General features: G+C 37.6%; 2 protein-coding genes and 1 long non-coding RNA gene across 4 annotated transcripts in view; 1 reads left to right on the top strand and 2 right to left on the bottom strand.

Moving 5' to 3' along the window:
• LOC147331091 (cysteine desulfurase-like) overlaps positions 1–2,137 on the bottom strand; it is an 11,333-nt gene extending 9,196 nt beyond the window's left edge. The window contains exon 1 of one of the 2 annotated variants that reach the window (XM_086293145.1): positions 1,790–2,137. In XM_086293145.1, the coding sequence (XP_086149271.1) occupies positions 1,790–1,895 (106 nt within the window). In that variant the 5' untranslated portion in view covers positions 1,896–2,137. Of the gene's footprint in view, positions 1–932; positions 997–1,789 lie in introns of those variants that run through there. The other variant, XM_086293146.1, reaches the window with a different exon arrangement.
• The window catches only part of LOC147331089 (uncharacterized), a 22,656-nt gene continuing 3,086 nt past the window's right edge, over positions 136–19,705 (top strand). Inside the window, exon 1 of the long non-coding RNA XR_015129146.1 lies at positions 136–18,606. This is a non-coding gene — a long non-coding RNA (uncharacterized LOC147331089). The remainder of the gene's footprint in view (positions 18,607–19,705) is intronic.
• Positions 4,555–13,592, bottom strand: LOC147331090 (cysteine desulfurase-like). The gene is made up of 13 exons (XM_086293140.1): positions 13,247–13,592; positions 12,239–12,309; positions 10,706–10,822; positions 10,031–10,114; positions 9,165–9,317; positions 8,848–8,941; positions 8,543–8,677; positions 7,973–8,130; positions 7,782–7,887; positions 7,365–7,446; positions 6,839–6,922; positions 6,509–6,598; positions 4,555–6,378 (listed from the first exon to the last, which is right to left on the bottom strand). The coding sequence occupies exons 1-13, from the start codon at positions 13,350–13,352 to the stop codon at positions 6,315–6,317; spliced, it is 1,344 nt and encodes a 447-aa protein (XP_086149266.1). The 5' UTR covers positions 13,353–13,592; the 3' UTR covers positions 4,555–6,314.

Raw genomic sequence — 19,705 nt, 5'->3', positions numbered from 1 at the left:
GCATAAATTACAGTATATTTAAGACATTTAAAGCCATTCTTAAGACCACATTAAATTTATTAATGTAAAAAAATGGCATTTAAATTGTTACATTATTACATTCATCGGGCATATTGGGGCCCGCTGAATGTAAAAACAAAGAATTACCAGATTTTTTTGAACCTTATTTTTGTTTTTATGAAAAATAAGAGCCACATATGAGGATATTCGTTTAAAATTTCGATAGAACAGTAGCAGTATAATGTCCTCGTAAGTGGATATCAGGCCCTTGTAGAGCAAAATTGAGTATTTTGGTCTAAATAACCCAAAATGTGATGTCCACATATGTGGACGCCAGGTCCTAGGAAGTTAAAATACGAAATTTTTCACCAAACCTGACATGTGTGCAAAATTTCACGAGTTTTTGAGCAGGTTAAAGCACTCAAAAATGGCAATTCATTTCAATGAAAATAATAATAAGAAGAAACAGAGCAGATACAATGGAGCCTTCGCACTCTCAGTACTCGGGCCCTAATAATAAGAAACAGAGCAGATACATTAGGGCCTTCGCACTCTCAGTGCTCGGGCCCTAAAAATGTTGTCAATCTGGCAATGAAGTCAAGAGTAATGTGCATGATTTTAACATTATAAAAAATGGAGAGTGACACAGAGAATATCAGAACATAAAATCTTTTTAAAACAGTTATTTAACAAGATTGCTTCGTCTTGTGCCAGTCAGCTAGTGCTCGTGAACTTTCCGTTTATTAGTGTTTTAATTTAGTATTTTTTAGGTTTTCCTGACCTCACATGGATTTTAAAGTCGTCAGTTAACCTGACAGTTTACAGATGCTGTGAAGTTTCCTGCCTCACTAAACTGCGTCACTTTGGGATTAGCTTCGTGCTAGTTGGTCTTGGGGGAATAAGCTACCCATTTTGCTCCGGGCAATTGTTACCTTTCTGCGGGAAGCTAGCGGCCGTCCGCTCGGGCATATTGGGGCCCGATGAATGTAAAAACAAAGAATTACCAGATTTTTTTGAACCTTATTTTTGTTTTTATGAAAAATAAGAGCCACATATGAGGATATTCGTTTAAAATTTCGATAGAACAGTAGCAGTATAATGTCCTCGTAAGTGGATATCAGGCCCTTGTAGAGCAAAATTGAGTATTTTGGTCTAAATAACCCAAAATGTGATGTCCACATATGTGGACGCCAGGTCCTAGGAAGTTAAAATACGAAATTTTTCACCAAACCTGACATGTGTGCAAAATTTCACGAGTTTTTGAGCAGGTTAAAGCACTCAAAAATGGCAATTCATTTCAATGAAAATAATAAGAAGAAGAAACAGAGCAGATACAATGGAGCCTTCGCACTCTCAGTACTCGGGCCCTAATAATAAGAAACAGAGCAGATACATTAGGGCCTTCGCACTCTCAGTGCTCGGGCCCTAAAAATGTTGTCAATCTGGCAATGAAGTCAAGAGTAATGTGCATGATTTTAACATTATAAAAAATGGAGAGTGACACAGAGAATATCAGAACATAAAATCTTTTTAAAACAGTTATTTAACAAGATTGCTTCGTCTTGTGCCAGTCAGCTAGTGCTCGTGAACTTTCCGTTTATTAGTGTTTTAATTTAGTATTTTTTAGGTTTTCCTGACCTCACATGGATTTTAAAGTCGTCAGTTAACCTGACAGTTTACAGATGCTGTGAAGTTTCCTGCCTCACTAAACTGCGTCACTTTGGGATTAGCTTCGTGCTAGTTGGTCTTGGGGGAATAAGCTACCCATTTTGCTCCGGGCAATTGTTACCTTTCTGCGCGAAGCTAGCGGCCGTCCGCTCGGAGCTCAGCCGGAGAGGAAGCCACGCGGTTGGCCTCAGCAGCCGGGAGGACACGGTCCTACCCGAGGCAAGCATCTTGTCAGTGGACTGGCTTCAACTGGAAAGCCGCTGACCTCCGTCAAAAACAGCACGCTGTTCGTGCTGAACACCAGCAAAACAGAAAACTTGGCACAGACCAGCTTAACCCACTGGTTCCTACGCAAGAAAATAGAAATAACAAAATATCACTACTTAAACAAAAGGTTAAATTTGAGTGAAGTTCGGTGATGTTGCCGCCTGTCTGTTACGTCCAGGTATAAACACAAATGTCAAGATAAATACGTAACACCGAACACTTCCGTGTGAGACGTTCAAATTAAAAGCTTTTCACAACCATCGCAATGATAAGCATTGCTTCATATAAAGTGGATTATTTTCTAAAAAAGTATATAAAATGCACATATATTTGGATTTTTATCAGTCGGACTGATAGCGGTTTTTGTCCTCTGATTGTCAAGGGGAGAGAAAAAGCAACAGATAAATAAAGTAACAATGTAAAAAAATATCATAGGACTAGGGTCACCAGTAATGATGTCTTAGACTTTACAGGGTAAAAACTTCAGGTTTCTGTTAATTAGTTTAAGTAAGATAATGGAATATGTTCTTTATCACAAAAATCTGGGACTTCTGCAGCCAAAACAAATTGTGCAATACATTAAATAAAATCCCATTATTTTAACTTCCTCCTCTTTGCAGCGTCTTCACTCGGTTACTTTGATAGCTTGACGCAGCTCGATGTCGATGCCGTTTCATGGTTGCACAAGAAACGGAAATAGGAGGCGGGAGTTCCTGTGAACGTTCACCACTCTTATTCGTTAATTTTCTGTGTTTTGGTACCGCTTCTGCTTTTTGGTTGGCTACAAAGCAACGAGTTTGTGCAAAGTGGTTTCAGTATGTTTCATTATCTTATGAATACACTACTTTTAAATAATATATTTTTGCTTCAGTAAAATTTTTGGGTGAAAGTGTTGTACTGTATAACTATTTGCGTATATTTCTGGAGTTAAGTGGTTCGCACTGTTTCCTCACAGCATAGAAGGTCCTGAGTTCACTTCCACCATCAGGAGTTTTTACATCTTCTCCCCCGTTTGCGTTGGTTCTCTCAGGCTTCTTCCTACAGTCCGAATACGTTGGGGGCGGGTTAATTGGCGATTCCAAAATTGCCCTAAGACAGCTGGGATAGACTCCAGCGACCCCGAAGAGAATTGATGGATAATGCAATATTTAAATCCAGACCCAAACTCCATACCAGCTGGTGGCGCTTTTTTGACGTTCGCCCAATAAAGAAGAAGAAAAGGTAGAAGCGGAAGAGAAGGCGAATGTAGCTCATTAGCTACCTAGCTAGGTCACTTTTAAAAACCCTATTTATTAATTTATTTTTAAAAACACCGGGGATGGAAAATTAAACTTTTTGAGTGGTGGATCTCGCTTTGAGGTGAGTTTGAGGTTTCTGCTCGTAATGTGAAAGCTCGCAGAGACGAGCTAACCTGTCAGTATGCTGCTGCTGGCAGGACGGTAAAAACGTTTTGGGGTTTTGTTTTTATTAATATCAAATAATATGATGGGTTTATGCTTTAGTCAAATTAACGAATAAATTAGGTAGTGTTATATTTAACATTTACATGCGTTTTCTGGCCGTAGCAGCTGCACTGATCGTAGTTATTAAAGATAAAAAGGAGAGAAAACTAGTTTCTTGAACGTTAGACACCAACATGAGCGTCAACTCTTACTTGTTATTTACAACGACGAGTGAAAAGCAGAACTAAACACTGTGGGGATTTAACTCCCGAGTCTCAGTCTGATATTACGTTCGCACTGAAACTGAATTTGCACTGTAATATGTAATAGTAGCTTGTCGTTTTATTTTCGTATAGATATTATTATGGAACATAAATAAGTGAGAAATATTTATCAGTTTACCTACACTGGACAGTCTGTGTGGGTCCACTTTTTTTTCCTTTTTGATGTGTTTTACTTTGTTTTTAAATTTTAATATTAAACAAATGAAACCCAAGTCAATAAAACATACAGTTTTTAAATGATGGTTTAACTTATAAACTGAAAAAGCTACACAAACCCGCCTGACCCTTTGTAAAAAGTAATTGCCCTAAAGCTGATTGTTTTTGCCACTCTTGGCAGCAAGAGCTGCTGTCTTTGCAGTCATTTGTGATGACTGGCAATGAGTGTTTCACATCACCGTGGCCCACCCTTATTGACAAAATTGTTTTAATTCTGGGTTTTCAAGCACAAAAAGCCTTTTTAAGGTCAAACCAAAACATCTTAAGCCTGGACTTTGCCTAGGATACTTCAAAACCTTTTTAATGTTTTTTGTTTTGTTTTTTTTGGACGTTTTGGTTGCATGTTTCTAATTATTGTCCTGATCCACAAGTGCAAGTCTCAGATTCCAGCTTTGACACTGTGGCTATCTGGTAATATTTTCTGTTGTAATGTTACTTTCTGGATGGTTAAACCTTGTTTTATGTATGTGGGGTGCATCGTATGCAAGCCATTGCTTTGGCCTGCACCCTTTCTTTTGGAAAGAACCACTTGTTTCATTATGATCAGATAGCAATAAACAAACAAATACACAAGTAAATAGTGAAGAGAACCTATTTAAATGTTTGAAATCTCGAAAGTCTGTGAACAGGACTTTAGAGATCATATACCCTTCATTTGAAATGAATGGTAAAAGAAGTACTTGTCACTGTGGGGTTTTTAATTCTTGCTGTAAGGAAAAAGAAGTTCAAAAATTATACATGCAACATTCTTAACGGGCATTTTTGAAGTGCTGCAAATGTAAATGTTGCCACCAACCTCATGTTATCAAAACAGGGCTGTTTTGCAAAGTTATCTGTAATAATAATAATAATAATAATAAACTTTATTTATAAAGCACACTTAAAAACCAAGGGTATGCCAAGGTGCTTAACAAGAAAAATAGAGTATAGGAGGAGGATAATAGAAATAGGACCAAAGCAAGTACTAAATATGCAAGCAGATAACTGTCACTAATACATAGGAAGGCAACAGGTACAGAGCAAACAAGAATTTAAATGAGCATAGAAGTGCATGATATAAAATCATAAAAGAAATATTAACTAGAGGGAAAGGCAAGATTGAATAAGTGGGTTTTTAATCGTGATTTGAACAGTGCAATGGAATCAGATGCGCGGAGGTCGAGAGGAAGGGTATTCCACAGTACCGGGGCAGCCAGAGCAAACGCACGGTCACCCCGGGACTTCAGTCGAGATCTGGGTTGGGTCAGAAGTAGTTGAGTGGCAGATCTGAGTGCCAAAGTCCGTGTAGAACTGACACAAGAGAATATGGCACACAGATGATCTCAACCGAGCTTCTTAAAAATCAATAAAAGCTGTGGCTTGGTCAGAGTGTATGCATTTTTATGTCAAAGAAGGTGCACCCCCATTTTCTTTAAGTTTATTAATAAATGATGCTCTATAGTAGTTTTTGTAGAGTACAAGTTGCGACTTGTACTGGACCTTTTGAGAGTCATGCAGAGCTGATCTAATAAGTCAAATAATTTTTGCAACTGTGCATGACGATAATAAATCCAGCGTATTAATCTCACAAATCAAGATGACACCAGGCATCAAGATGTTAGATTAGGTGAAGTCAAATCACCTAAAGAGTCAGATTAAAAGCGCCTCTGTGCCATTTACTGCATGTCTGTCATACTGTGCAAGACCAGTTTTAGACAAATCTTGGTCACAGACACTGATGCATATCAAATTGTGCGATGGATGCATAGTTGATTACAGTGCTGCAATGTTTTTAGAAAAAAATAATAATGACAGAGACATGAGTATAAAAGGTTTTCTTCTTAGTCATAGAGTGTTTTTTTTTTCCTTTTTTACTTTACAACCAATTGTTTTGGTTTGTGTGTGTGTGCCCACAAATTTGTTTTCCCCTAACCTTTATTAAAAAATACGACATGTGCCGACTGGTTTATCCTTTACTGTTGTATTCTGAATAACTGCTTTTTTTGAGTAGCCCTGCTGTGAAAACATGGTCCTGGATGTCTGTCTAAATTTTTTGTTTGTGGGCAGTCTGTTGATCAAAGCCCCAAATCGGCCACTGATGGACATGTCGCACAATCAATACCATATTTAGTTTGAAACAACCAAAGAGGATGTACTTCTCATGAATGTCATGTTAGATTTCAGAGCGTGTCACAGCCTCTGTAAACATTTCATCTGAGATAAAGAAGCAACCTTCTGGGCAACAGAAGAAAAAGAAGAGATTGATGTGCGTTGGTCAACTGTCTGAGCAACATCTCCTGAGAGAGCAACTGGAGGAGCTTCTAGAGAGACACTGAGCTACAGCTACAGCCAGACGACAGGGAGTTTGTGCGTGTTTGTTTACAGGAAGAAAAAGCTGGTCTGTTCCTTCAGTCTTTTGGGAACTATCATGTCGAAGTGGGCAAGAAGTGGAAGAAGCTTAATGCTGCGCCCAGTTGATGCTCTTCAGGTCGATGCCTTCCTGACTCATCTCCCACAGAGGACTGACAGACAGAAAGAGAGGCAAAGAGGCAGGTTAGAGAAAACAAGGTTACCATTCAAAATTTTGTATCAATTTTATGAATGTAAAGTAAAATCAGCATCTGCGCGATAGTGTCTGAGAGCTGACTTTACCTCATCTCTCTGAGTCTGTGGACCTGCTCGATGCATTTCTCTGCTGTGTAGTCAACCTCTTCTTCAGTGGTGAACCTGCCAATACCAAACCTGCCACAGACACAAACACGGACATTTAAACCTGAAACTAGAGAACATGAAAGGCTGTTGGTAACCATTCCCTGGTTATCCAAGTTTATAAACAGCTTAGTTTTCTGTGGATTTAATCACTTTGATTGCCAAGTCTGATCAATGTGAAGAAAAGAGTTAGGAAGCTCAAGGAAAATCATTATTCAACTTCTGGGGAGTTGCAGTTTTTATCATAATCCAGGTTACAGGAGGTATTGTTACCTGATGGAAGAGTGAGCCAGATCTTCATCTGCTCCAATAGCTCTGAGGACGTATGATGGCTCCAAAGACGCTGAAGTACATGCACTGCACACACAGACACAAATATTCATCTTTAGAGACTTCATGCACAATCATATGAGGCTTTTGAACTGTACATTAAGCATGTAACTGTACTCTCAATGCTGGTGTTGAAACTGACATTTATGTTAAAAGTGTTTCTGTGAACTTGAGCAGAAGATAGGGAACGAAAAGTCATTCAGGCAAAAGGCATTCAGGACTTTGTGTGATAGGAGAATGATTTAATTTCAATTCCAGATTTAAAAAGTAGCCAACAAAGAGAAGCTAATGTAAGAATGCTACCCTGACCACACAGGTGGCAGGACACTTGATTCATAAATAATACACAAATCGGTCAACACTTCCATCCTCTCAAAACCATGCCGATTTTCTAACTTTTTGATGCAGTGGGTAAAGTTACACTCAAAAGTTGGACATATGTGCGTGAAAAAAAAAGTTTGTATCTGACCTCCCTGATGACAGAGCAACATCCTTCAGTGCCATCAGCAGACTCTCGCCCTCCACGTAGGCAAAAGAAAGGTTGATACAGCCTGAAAACACCCAGACACACAAACACAATCAAAGGCGTTAGTCCAACTTCCAACAAAAACACTTCAAAAACATTAACTTCAAAAATCTTCACTGACTTGTAAATCAATTTTGGTTTAAATTCTAACCTGCAGCAGCAGCACTGAGTTTCATTTCTACATGGAATTTATTAGCGTATTATAAAACCAGTTTAGTTACAAGGAGCACTTTAACACTTTACAGTTTAAGAGTTGGTTTCGAGGTTCAGTTTAGAATTAGGTATAGGCTAGAGTTAAGAAATGTCTTACGCTAATAAATGTCCTCATAAAGACTGCTAAACAAACATAAATGTGTTTACCAGGGTAACGCTGTTCTGGATCTCCATTCATGATGACATCAGGAATCTCAGACATGACCTTCTGGACCAGACGATTAGCCAGCACGGACACCCGCTGATGATCATACTAAACAAACAAACATGCACTAATCCCCCTGAAATGTAGCATCGTCTGGGAAGGTTTTTTGGATGTTTGACTTTGGTTATTTTACCTCCATCTCCTCCTGGGCGATGCTACAGGCAGCTCCCAGTCCAACAGCCAGTGGGGTGGGGACAGTGCCAGAGCGCAGCCCCCTCTCCTGCCCGCCACCGTTCTGTATTGGCTCCAAACGCACCCTTGGCCTGCGACGCACGTACAACGCACCCACACCTGGACACACACACACACACGTAGTAAGTATTTTTGCTTTTACACCATTTTACGTGCATCTTTTCAAAGATAATCAAACTCCGACTTTGACAGCTGATAGAAAAAATTAACAGGGAAACTCCGCTGATTTAAAAAAAAAAGAAAAAAAAATCTTCATATAAACAACCTACATACTATATACATACATACTTTTTTGCCATCTTTCCTGCTTCATATTTCACCTGCGTGTATTTTGTTTAATTTTTAAAACCAAAACACGTATTTCTGTGGGAAAATTTAGCCATTTCTAGTTTTATACAATTTATATAAAAAATGGAAATGGGCACTGACAAATGAGCTCCACAAACTATCTCACCTGCCTATCGATCGGTTTAGAGTTATGCCACCTACTGGTACTGCTACTAAAGCTGACCTTTGGGTCCGTAAATCTTGTGACCACTGATGGACATCAGATCGATCTTCCAGTCAGAGATGCTGATGGGAATCTTCCCAACGGCCTGAGCAGCATCAGTGTGGAAGAAGACTCCTTTTGAGCGACAAATCTGACCTGTAGATAGAAAGAGTTCAAGCTCATTAATCTGATCAGAGCTCTCGGTTGGGCTCCGCATAAAGCGAATAGTCTGATTTATTCAGTAAAACTGACAAAACTATTTAGATGCGGATATTATGAGTGCGTGATTGTGAGCATTTCATGTGTGTTTGATTTGCTATGCTTACCAATCTCCTTGATGGGCTGCTTGACTCCGATCTCGTTGTTCACGGTCATCACCGACACCAAAGAGGTGTCAGTACGGATGGAGGCCTCCAACAACTGAACACACAAACAAACATGTAGTAAGACTCACTGTAAGGAGCAGACACGGGACACAATAATTCGTGAATTCTGTAACGCTACAAATGGAGGTAAAAATAATAAATACAGGCTTCACTGCCCAGAGGTATTGTAAATATAGCTTCCAGTTTTTAATATGTTCACACAGACAATATTCTGGTTGTTGTCTGCGTGATCTCTCTTTTTGTCTCTGTATGTTTACCTCTAGGTCCAGCAGGCCGTTGTTCTGGACCGGCAGGTAAGTAACATCGAACCCTTCGGACTCCAGAATCCGACACGAGTCTAAGACGCACTTATGCTCGGTCTGAGTGGTGATCACATGACGTTTTTTGGCCTTGTAGAACCGGGCTACACCCTACAGGAGAGAACACACTGGGTTAAAGGGAAGAAAGTTTTAAGATTTTCTCTGATTCTAGCACTTTCTGGAGTTGTGAATCCAGTTTGTGGCTACTGCTCGTTTCTTTTTAGCATTAATTCAATGACCTCATTTATAATTCCAGTAAATCAGAATCGACAGCAGCGTGACTTTAATTTGCTTCCTCTATTCTCGCTGTTATTACTTGTTCTTTGCTACACATGGTGTCTTTGGTAAGGCAATCCAAGTGGACTGAAGTGAAGTAGTTTGTTTCAGTGAAACAGTGAAAACAGATGCTACTTCTTCCTGTCAGCTGACTTATTTGCCTCGTGTGCACAGAAAATTTCTTTTAATTAAATGTTCTCAACGTGGCTGACAAATTCCATTTTTATCACAAGTTTTTGCATTTCAATATTGTATAGTTTGATTCAGAAGAAGCATCCAAATCATTAACAATACAAAGAGTTTTGTTAATGACAGTTTTGTTTTAAGGAGTTTTATTAATCAGTTCACATTCTGAATTTGCTCTTACTGTTTTGTGTGTTTTTTATTTCTCATGTAGTTTATCACTTGGTTTTTTACAGTGTTCTTATTTTGTAAGAGTTGTAGTTTTAATCTGTTGTCTGCATTTTATATTTTTGATCAGTTTTCACCAAAACAAAACCTGTGTGTGTTTGTGTGAGATAAAGTGATTAAGGTCAAGAGAGTAGGACCTTGATAGCCATGTTGTTGGACTCTGTGGCTCCGCTGGTGAAAACGATCTCTCTGGGATCGGCTCCAATCAGATCAGCCACCTGCTGCTCAGAGAGAAAGAAAGGGGAAAAAAAACACCAAACAGATTCACATGTTTCTAATTTGTGTTTCTAATTTTGAACATGTGTTCTAGTGATGCTCTAACTCCGCCCTAGTGGCCATCACAATTTGGCCATTGAGAAATTTGCTCAAATTCTTATGCGTGGCCATTTTTCCTGCTTTTAACACATAAACTTTGAGGACAAAGTGTGAACAACCAGACAAAAAAAATCAGATTTGATCAAAAAATCGTAATTGAGCATTAAGACCTGCAGTGTGAACGTAGCCATAGACATATAGCAACATCAGTCAGTGACTCTCGGTGAAACATGCACATGTTGTAGGTTACAAATATTAATGTCGGAGCGCTGATGCTGAATTCAAACATTCAGCATCAGTGCTCGACTTTGGTGTGCTCACTAGCTTGTATGAGGCCTGCATCTCTTTGCATACCACAGCTACAACTGAGCAAGCCAAAGTGATACATGGACCAGATTTTTTCAGTAAAAGGACTAGATGTTACTGTCCTTTTACTACCTGCAAAGAAAGTGTAAATAAGCACAGCCCACTTTTCTAAAGATGGAGCAGCTCTCTACCTTCCTAGCGGTCTCCATAGCGGATTCACTCTCCCAGCCGTAGGCATGCGTTCTGGAGTGAGGGTTACCGTAGTAATTCACCTGGTAGGGCAACATGGCATCCAGCACCCGGGGATCCTAAAGACACACACAAACATATGAAATAGGGCTGCTCGATTATGGCAAAAATGATAATCACGATTATTTTCACTGAAATTGAGATCTCGATTATTTGACGATATTTATTTAACCCTTTAAGACCTACCATAGAACCAAGTCCGCCAGAGCTTATATTATTTTTTTACATGTTGTAGTGCCATTTGTGGGAGCATTTCAAGTTGCTATACAACTGTTATAGCCCATATTTTAATAATATGTATGCATTATGTCCATAGTAACTACATAAATTGCAAAAAAGTTGCAATAAACTACAAAAAAATTGAAAATCGGTTTTGTTTTTTTACATATATTTCTACTTGGAGAAATTTAAGAGGTTTATCCCTCAAAACTTTAAATACAAAAAAGTTGCAAAAAATAGTTTACAACAACAGGAAATTTATTTTGAGTGTCTTCATAGTTTTATTTTGGAGATACACCAATTTTTATATACACTGCAGGAAAAACGAAAAAACAATCCTATGATGCAAATTTGCAAAGAAAACAGAAGGTGCATCAAAATAAACGATTTCCAGCAGTGCAATTCGAGTTCTAAGCATCCCAGAAACTATTCAGAAAAGTCAAACATGACCAGTAAGGCCTACAAGTAAAGAACTACATTTCCGCGAAAATGACGTCACTACCGGTTTCGGGGAGGAAATGGCCGACATGTGATAGTTCGTGCTGACGTCTGATTCACTGTGGGAAGTGTTACGAACAGCTGATCGGATCGGCAAAGCGTGTTTCTGGAATATTATGTTTTTGTTCCTGCAAGCGCTTTCTATGCAGTTTTTGCAAAGCTTTATGTGGAAGGAAACCGTGACCGAGGACAAGCTGATGGCATCAGATGTAAGTACAACTCCTCCGGTTTCATATGCAAAAAAAATTATTGCGCTAGCTTACACGGTTCAGGTTCTACAGGGATTTAAAAATAGTTACACAAAACGGAGTGTGCTGCTCTGACCGGCTTCAATGACTTTAAAAAATAATATAAAATAGTGTGCAACACCACTGAAGGTTTTTTTTTTTTTAACCTCTCTTTTCAACCAACAGCAGTCACTCTCTCCTCTCCAAATAACTTCTGCTTAGCTTTCCGAGCTTCCCTCGGGTCCTCTTAATCAGCGGTCTCCAACCTTTTTTGCGCCACGGACCGGTTTATGCCCGACAATATTTTCACGGACTGGCCTTTAAGGTGTCGCGGATAAATGAGGGAGGGGCTAATAATCGGCTCAGTCATTTTTAATGATCGTTGAAAGCCCAGATCGTAATCGTGATTAAAATTCGATTAATTGAGCAGCCCTAATATGAAACTCTAAGTACAACCAGCTTTATGTCCAACTCTCTCTGACATCAGCTGTAAAAGCCTGTAAAAGTGACAAAGTGCTTAGTAACAGTTACCATGGGAGTGGTTGCCTGGAAGTCCATGTAGAGGGGGCGAGGCTCATCCTGTTCATGTTTCTTGATCAACTCTGCAGCATAAATTACAGTATATTTAAGACATTTAAAGCCATTCTTAAGACCACATTAAATTTATTAATGTAAAAAAATGGCATTTAAATTGTTACATTATTACATTCATCGGGCATATTGGGGCCCGATGAATGTAAAAACAAAGAATTACCAGATTTTTTTTAACCTTATTTTTGTTTTTATGAAAAATAAGAGCCACATATGAGGATATTCGTTTAAAATTTCGATAGAACAGTAGCAGTATAATGTCCTCGTAAGTGGATATCAGGCCCTTGTAGAGCAAAATTGAGTATTTTGGTCTAAATAACCCAAAATGTGATGTCCACATATGTGGACGCCAGGTCCTAGGAAGTTAAAATACGAAATTTTTCACCAAACCTGACATGTGTGCAAAATTTCACGAGTTTTTGAGCAGGTTAAAGCACTCAAAAAAGGCAATTCATTTCAATGAAAATAATAAGAAGAAGAAACAGAGCAGATACAATGGAGCCTTCGCACTCTCAGTACTCGGGCCCTAATAATAAGAAACAGAGCAGATACATTAGGGCCTTCGCACTCTCAGTGCTCGGGCCCTAAAAATGTTGTCAATCTGGCAATGAAGTCAAGAGTAATGTGCATGATTTTAACATTATAAAAAATGGAGAGTGACACAGAGAATATCAGAACATAAAATCTTTTTAAAACAGTTATTTAACAAGATTGCTTCGTCTTGTGCCAGTCAGCTAGTGCTCGTGAACTTTCCGTTTATTAGTGTTTTAATTTAGTATTTTTTAGGTTTTCCTGACCTCACATGGATTTTAAAGTCGTCAGTTAACCTGACAGTTTACAGATGCTGTGAAGTTTCCTGCCTCACTAAACTGCGTCACTTTGGGATTAGCTTCGTGCTAGTTGGTCTTGGGGGAATAAGCTACCCATTTTGCTCCGGGCAATTGTTACCTTTCTGCGCGAAGCTAGCGGCCGTCCGCTCGGAGCTCAGCCGGAGAGGAAGCCACGCGGTTGGCCTCAGCAGCCGGGAGGACACGGTCCTACCCGAGGCAAGCATCTTGTCAGTGGACTGGCTTCAACTGGAAAGCCGCTGACCTCCGTCAAAAACAGCACGCTGTTCGTGCTGAACACCAGCAAAACAGAAAACTTGGCACAGACCAGCTTAACCCACTGGTTCCTACGCAAGAAAATAGAAATAACAAAATATCACTACTTAAACAAAAGGTTAAATTTGAGTGAAGTTCGGTGATGTTGCCGCCTGTCTGTTACGTCCAGGTATAAACACAAATGTCAAGATAAATACGTAACACCGAACACTTCCGTGTGAGACGTTCAAATTAAAAGCTTTTCACAACCATCGCAATGATAAGCATTGCTTCATATAAAGTGGATTATTTTCTAAAAAAGTATATAAAATGCACATATATTTGGATTTTTATCAGTCGGACTGATAGCGGTTTTTGTCCTCTGATTGTCAAGGGGAGAGAAAAAGCAACAGATAAATAAAGTAACAATGTAAAAAAATATCATAGGACTAGGGTCACCAGTAATGATGTCTTAGACTTTACAGGGTAAAAACTTCAGGTTTCTGTTAATTAGTTTAAGTAAGATAATGGAATATGTTCTTTATCACAAAAATCTGGGACTTCTGCAGCCAAAACAAATTGTGCAATACATTAAATAAAATCCCATTATTTTAACTTCCTCCTCTTTGCAGCGTCTTCACTCGGTTACTTTGATAGCTTGACGCAGCTCGATGTCGATGCCGTTTCATGGTTGCACAAGAAACGGAAATAGGAGGCGGGAGTTCCTGTGAACGTTCACCACTCTTATTCGTTAATTTTCTGTGTTTTGGTACCGCTTCTGCTTTTTGGTTGGCTACAAAGCAACGAGTTTGTGCAAAGTGGTTTCAGTATGTTTCATTATCTTATGAATACACTACTTTTAAATAATATATTTTTGCTTCAGTAAAATTTTTGGGTGAAAGTGTTGTACTGTATAACTATTTGCGTATATTTCTGGAGTTAAGTGGTTCGCACTGTTTCCTCACAGCATAGAAGGTCCTGAGTTCACTTCCACCATCAGGAGTTTTTACATCTTCTCCCCCGTTTGCGTTGGTTCTCTCAGGCTTCTTCCTACAGTCCGAATACGTTGGGGGCGGGTTAATTGGCGATTCCAAAATTGCCCTAAGACAGCTGGGATAGACTCCAGCGACCCCGAAGAGAATTGATGGATAATGCAATATTTAAATCCAGACCCAAACTCCATACCAGCTGGTGGCGCTTTTTTGACGTTCGCCCAATAAAGAAGAAGAAAAGGTTTTGTTTTTTTTTTTGTTTTTTTTTCTTTTATTAGTAATATAAACATACAAACAAAATGCACCATATATTACAGATTCAGAGAATAAACATTTCTTACATATTAGCAACTTTCATATATAGTGAAAATAAAATATAAAGATGGGGTCACATAAATTAACAGATTATTAACTCACTAAATCAAAATCTTCTACAAAGGAAACAAAAAAAGCAGCCTTTTTCTTTTTAACTAAAGTCAAAGATTTAACCAACAGGTTTAGGTCGTTTTTCCAGTGAGCCAGTGTTGGTTTAATCTTAAAAAAGCGACATTTATGTATAAAATACTTACACAAGATTAATAACACATTAACACCATAATTAGCTTTCTTTTCTTTCAAAAACACTCCAAACATTATCATATTTAAGGTAAATGGGGTAATTTGAATCCCACTGGAATAAAGCCAGGTATGAAAATCCAACCAAAATATTTGTATAAAATTGCACAAAAAGAATAGATGGTCCAAATCCTCCTCTTCTGTTTCACAAAATACACAATTACCCGTTTCTATTTTGAATCTAGCACCAAGGAGTCTATTTGTCGGGTAAATTTTATTCAAGATTTTAAATTGGACTTCTTTCCCTTTAGGAGGGATAGGGAAGGTGATATAATCAGTTCTTATTTTTTCAATTTCTTCCCTTTGGAAATCTTTTAATATGTAATTACGTCTAAGTAAATTTGGAGAATAAAGACTCCTTAATGAAGATCTAAGAAACTTATTGTTGCATTTAACATCACAAAATCGAATACCATCTATATATAATTGCCTTAACTTGGGGGAGATGTCAGAATATATTATATCATTTACAACTATGTTTTTAAGTGACAATGGAATGGATTTTATAACCCGATTAAATTTACTTTTAGAACATTGGATATTAAACTTTTGGCAAAAATCTTGATGTCCTAGAACATGTCCTTCCTCATCTACAAAATGGGCAATTGCCCAAACACCTTTTGATAACCAATCTTGAATAAAAATAGATTTTCTGTTCATCAGTATATATCTATTGTTCCAAATTGGGCTATTATGTGGAGTGAAATTATGTTTAAATAACATTTTCCAATAAAGAAGGACCTGTTTATGGAATTCAGAGAGTTTAGCAGGTAGCTTAGTAATTTCAAAGTCACACTTTAGGAGAAAGTCGATACCCCCTAGTGTGTTAAAGACCTTACTTGGTATAAAAAACCAAATGGAGTGTGGATTATTTAGGAAGGATTTTAACCATTTAAGTTTCAAAACACCATTCATTATGTCAAAATCAATTGCGTTTCCACCGCCTTCAATGTATGGTTTAACCAAATCATCTTTAGATATATAATGGCACTTATTCCTCCAAATAAAATTAAAATTCAAGCTATTAATTGTTTTAATAACTTTATTCGATATTGATAGAGAGTAAGCTGGATATATAAATCTAGATAAACTATCCATTTTGGTTAATAATATTCTTCCAAAAATTGTGATGTCTCTTTGTAACCACTTATTTAGGATTGTCTTACATTTGTCAACATTATCTAAAATATTTACTTTTTCTAAGACTTTGTGATCTTTTGAAATTGTGATGCCCAAATATTTTACCTCCCTCTTCACCTTTATATCGTACAGTAATTGTGAATTACACTCCTTTAATGCCAATAATTCACATTTATTTAAATTTAACTTTAAGCCTGAAGCTTTTGAGAATGTAGTGATTATTTGTTTTACCAGGGGAATCTGATGTTCATTTTTTAAGAAAAGAGTAGTGTCATCCGCAAGTTGACTAATTATTAAAGAATTGTCCATAATCTCAATTCCGGCAACGCTGCTGTTTTTAATTAGAATTGCGAGCATCTCCACAACCATTATGAACAACAACGGAGAGCTTCCACACCCTTGCCTAATTCCTCTTTTGACGCCAAATCTTTTACCAGTGCCATAGCCTAATGACACAGAGCTATTTATATCATTATACAGTATATCTATTATCTTCCTAAATTTATCCCCAAATCCAAATCGAGTTAGTGTTTCTAAAATAAAAGGATGTTCTACTGAATCGAAAGCTTTATAAAAGTCCAAGAAAAGAATAAAACTGTCATCACTAATCAGATCATTGTAGTCCAGTAAGTCTAAAACCAATCTGATATTATTATGAATGTTCCTGTCTTTCAAAAACCCTGATTGTGTCTCACTAATTATACTTGAAACCCCTTGTTTGAGCCTTGTTGCAACTGAGCTAGAGAAAATTTTATAATCTGTATTTAATAAAGTTATGGGCCTTAAGTTATCCAATTGTCGTTTATCTTTGTTTGGTTTAGGAATTAATGTAATTAATCCTTGTTTCATGCTAGACATCAATTCTCCCTTTTCAATACTGGCCAGTATAGCTTTGAATAAAATTTCCCGTAAGTCTTCCCAAAAAAATTGGAAGAAATTAACTGTCAGCCCATCTGGACCAGGGGATTTATTAAGTGCCATTTTCTTAACAGATGCATCTAACTCTTCAATTCTGAAGTCAGATTCACATAATTCCTTAAATGATTCATCAATTTTAGGGATCAGATTATCTATTTGATCAAAAAAGACATCACAATCTGCTTGGGAGAACTGTGAGGAGTATAAATTGGAATAGAATGTATAAGTTTCATTCTCCAAAATTTTAGGGTCGTCACATTCAATGCCATCAATTAACAGAGAAGATATAAAATTTCTTTTCTGTCTGCTCTTTTCTAAATTAAAAAAATATGAAGAATTTCTTTCCCCCTCCTCAATCCACTTGGCCCGTGAACGCACAAAAGCTCCTTCTGCTTTATTTAGGTAGAGCTGATCTAATTTAGTTTGCAACTCCATAAGTTTACTCCTTTCTTGGGTATTTAGATCATCTTTACTACAGCAATAAGTAATTTCTTGGAATAATTTACATTCATATTCTCTTTGCTTTTGACTTATGTTTTTACTGAATTGAATACTAAATTCTCTAATTTTGAATTTAATGAATTCCCATTTATTGATATATCCTACAATTAGATGATCAGCCATAATATCTTTTATAATTTTTTTGACTATGTTGCAGTAGTCTTCATTTTGTAAAAGTTTGGCATTGAACTTCCAATAAGTTCTTTTATTTGATTGTCTAATTTCCGATTCTAAGCACAGTTCAATAAAGCAATGATCAGATAGAGGTGCATTTGACATTGCAACTTTTACAGTGTGGCTAAGAATGATGTCACTTCCTAGCCAATAGTCTATTCTAGATTTACAAGCTCCATTTGGTTTAAACCAGGAAAAGCTCTTAATTTCTGGATTTCTTACTCTCCAAATATCTGTCAAGTTGTTATTAATCAAAAATTCTATAATTAGGTTATTTTTTTGTGGTCTACCTGTCCTTGAGGGCCATCTATCAGTCCATTCATCAGGAGTCATATTCCAATCACCACCCATTAAAATGTATTCTGTAGGGTATCGACCTTTAAGTTCAAAAATATTTGAAGTTATATCTTCTAACATAATTTTATTCTGACTTTCATTGTTATTATTTCTGGAGTTAAGTGGTTCGCACTGTTTCCTCACAGCATAGAAGGTCCTGAGTTCACTTCCACCATCAGGAGTTTTTACATCTTCTCCCCCGTTTGCGTTGGTTCTCTCAGGCTTCTTCCTACAGTCCGAATACGTTGGGGGCGGGTTAATTGGCGATTCCAAAATTGCCCTAAGACAGCTGGGATAGACTCCAGCGACCCCGAAGAGAATTGATGGATAATGCAATATTTAAATCCAGACCCAAACTCCATACCAGCTGGTGGCGCTTTTTTGACGTTCGCCCAATAAAGAAGAAGAAAAGGTAGAAGCGGAAGAGAAGGCGAATGTAGCTCATTAGCTACCTAGCTAGGTCACTTTTAAAAACCCTATTTATTAATTTATTTTTAAAAACACCGGGGATGGAAAATTAAACTTTTTGAGTGGTGGATCTCGCTTTGAGGTGAGTTTGAGGTTTCTGCTCGTAATGTGAAAGCTCGCAGAGACGAGCTAACCTGTCAGTATGCTGCTGCTGGCAGGACGGTAAAAACGTTTTGGGGTTTTGTTTTTATTAATATCAAATAATATGATGGGTTTATGCTTTAGTCAAATTAACGAATAAATTAGGTAGTGTTATATTTAACATTTACATGCGTTTTCTGGCCGTAGCAGCTGCACTGATCGTAGTTATTAAAGATAAAAAGGAGAGAAAACTAGTTTCCTGAACGTTAGACACCAACATGAGCGTCAACTCTTACTTGTTATTTACAACGACGAGTGAAAAGCAGAACTAAACACTGTGGGGATTTAACTCCCGAGTCTCAGTCTGATATTACGTTCGCACTGAAACTGAATTTGCACTGTAATATGTAATAGTAGCTTGTCGTTTTATTTTCGTATAGATATTATTATGGAACATAAATAAGTGAGAAATATTTATCAGTTTACCTACACTGGACAGTCTGTGTGGGTCCACTTTTTTTTTCCTTTTTGATGTGTTTTACTTTGTTTTTAAATTTTAATATTAACCCTCTGATGCATAGTGGTCACTGGAGTGGACAGCTACTAAAACGTACATATCTCTTTAATGCATTGGTTTCTATGGTGGAACTGCATATTAGCCTCTAGAGTGTTCTCTGCTGCCATGCTCCATTGAGGTCAATTCAGTGTTCAGTTAGTGCAACTGCAAGTAAATTTCCTCTGAATCAAAGATGGCAGACAAACTGTCACCCCTGCCGACCACTGCTGGCATATCCTGTCAATCCTTCTATGCTAAAAGAGCCCAACAGGTAAAAAAAATATGATGATATGCAGTAACATCTAGGGAAGGATATTATCTGTTTGGAATAAGAAATTGTTATGTCTAATATGTAGAAAACTACAATTAACCATGTGTCCACTGTAGTGGACATCATGCATTACCCACTATATTTTTTTAACATAAGTCATAAATTGTCTCACTGTTTTTTGGGACTGTTTTGGTTATAATTAAGCATATAATTGTTACATTTATAAGCTACTCATTTAAAATATATATTTCTGTGCAGATCAGCTGTAGTTTG

This window comes from Aulonocara sp. 'chitande type north' Nkhata Bay, linkage group LG5 (genome assembly GCF_057382095.1).
Source record: "Aulonocara sp. 'chitande type north' Nkhata Bay isolate Kocher_YH1m ecotype deep benthic linkage group LG5, A_spYH_male_GT1.1, whole genome shotgun sequence".
Taxonomy (NCBI): domain Eukaryota; kingdom Metazoa; phylum Chordata; class Actinopteri; order Cichliformes; family Cichlidae; genus Aulonocara; species Aulonocara sp. 'chitande type north' Nkhata Bay.
Note: the sequence above shows the minus strand (reverse complement) of the source record. Positions and strands in the feature narration are given on the sequence as shown.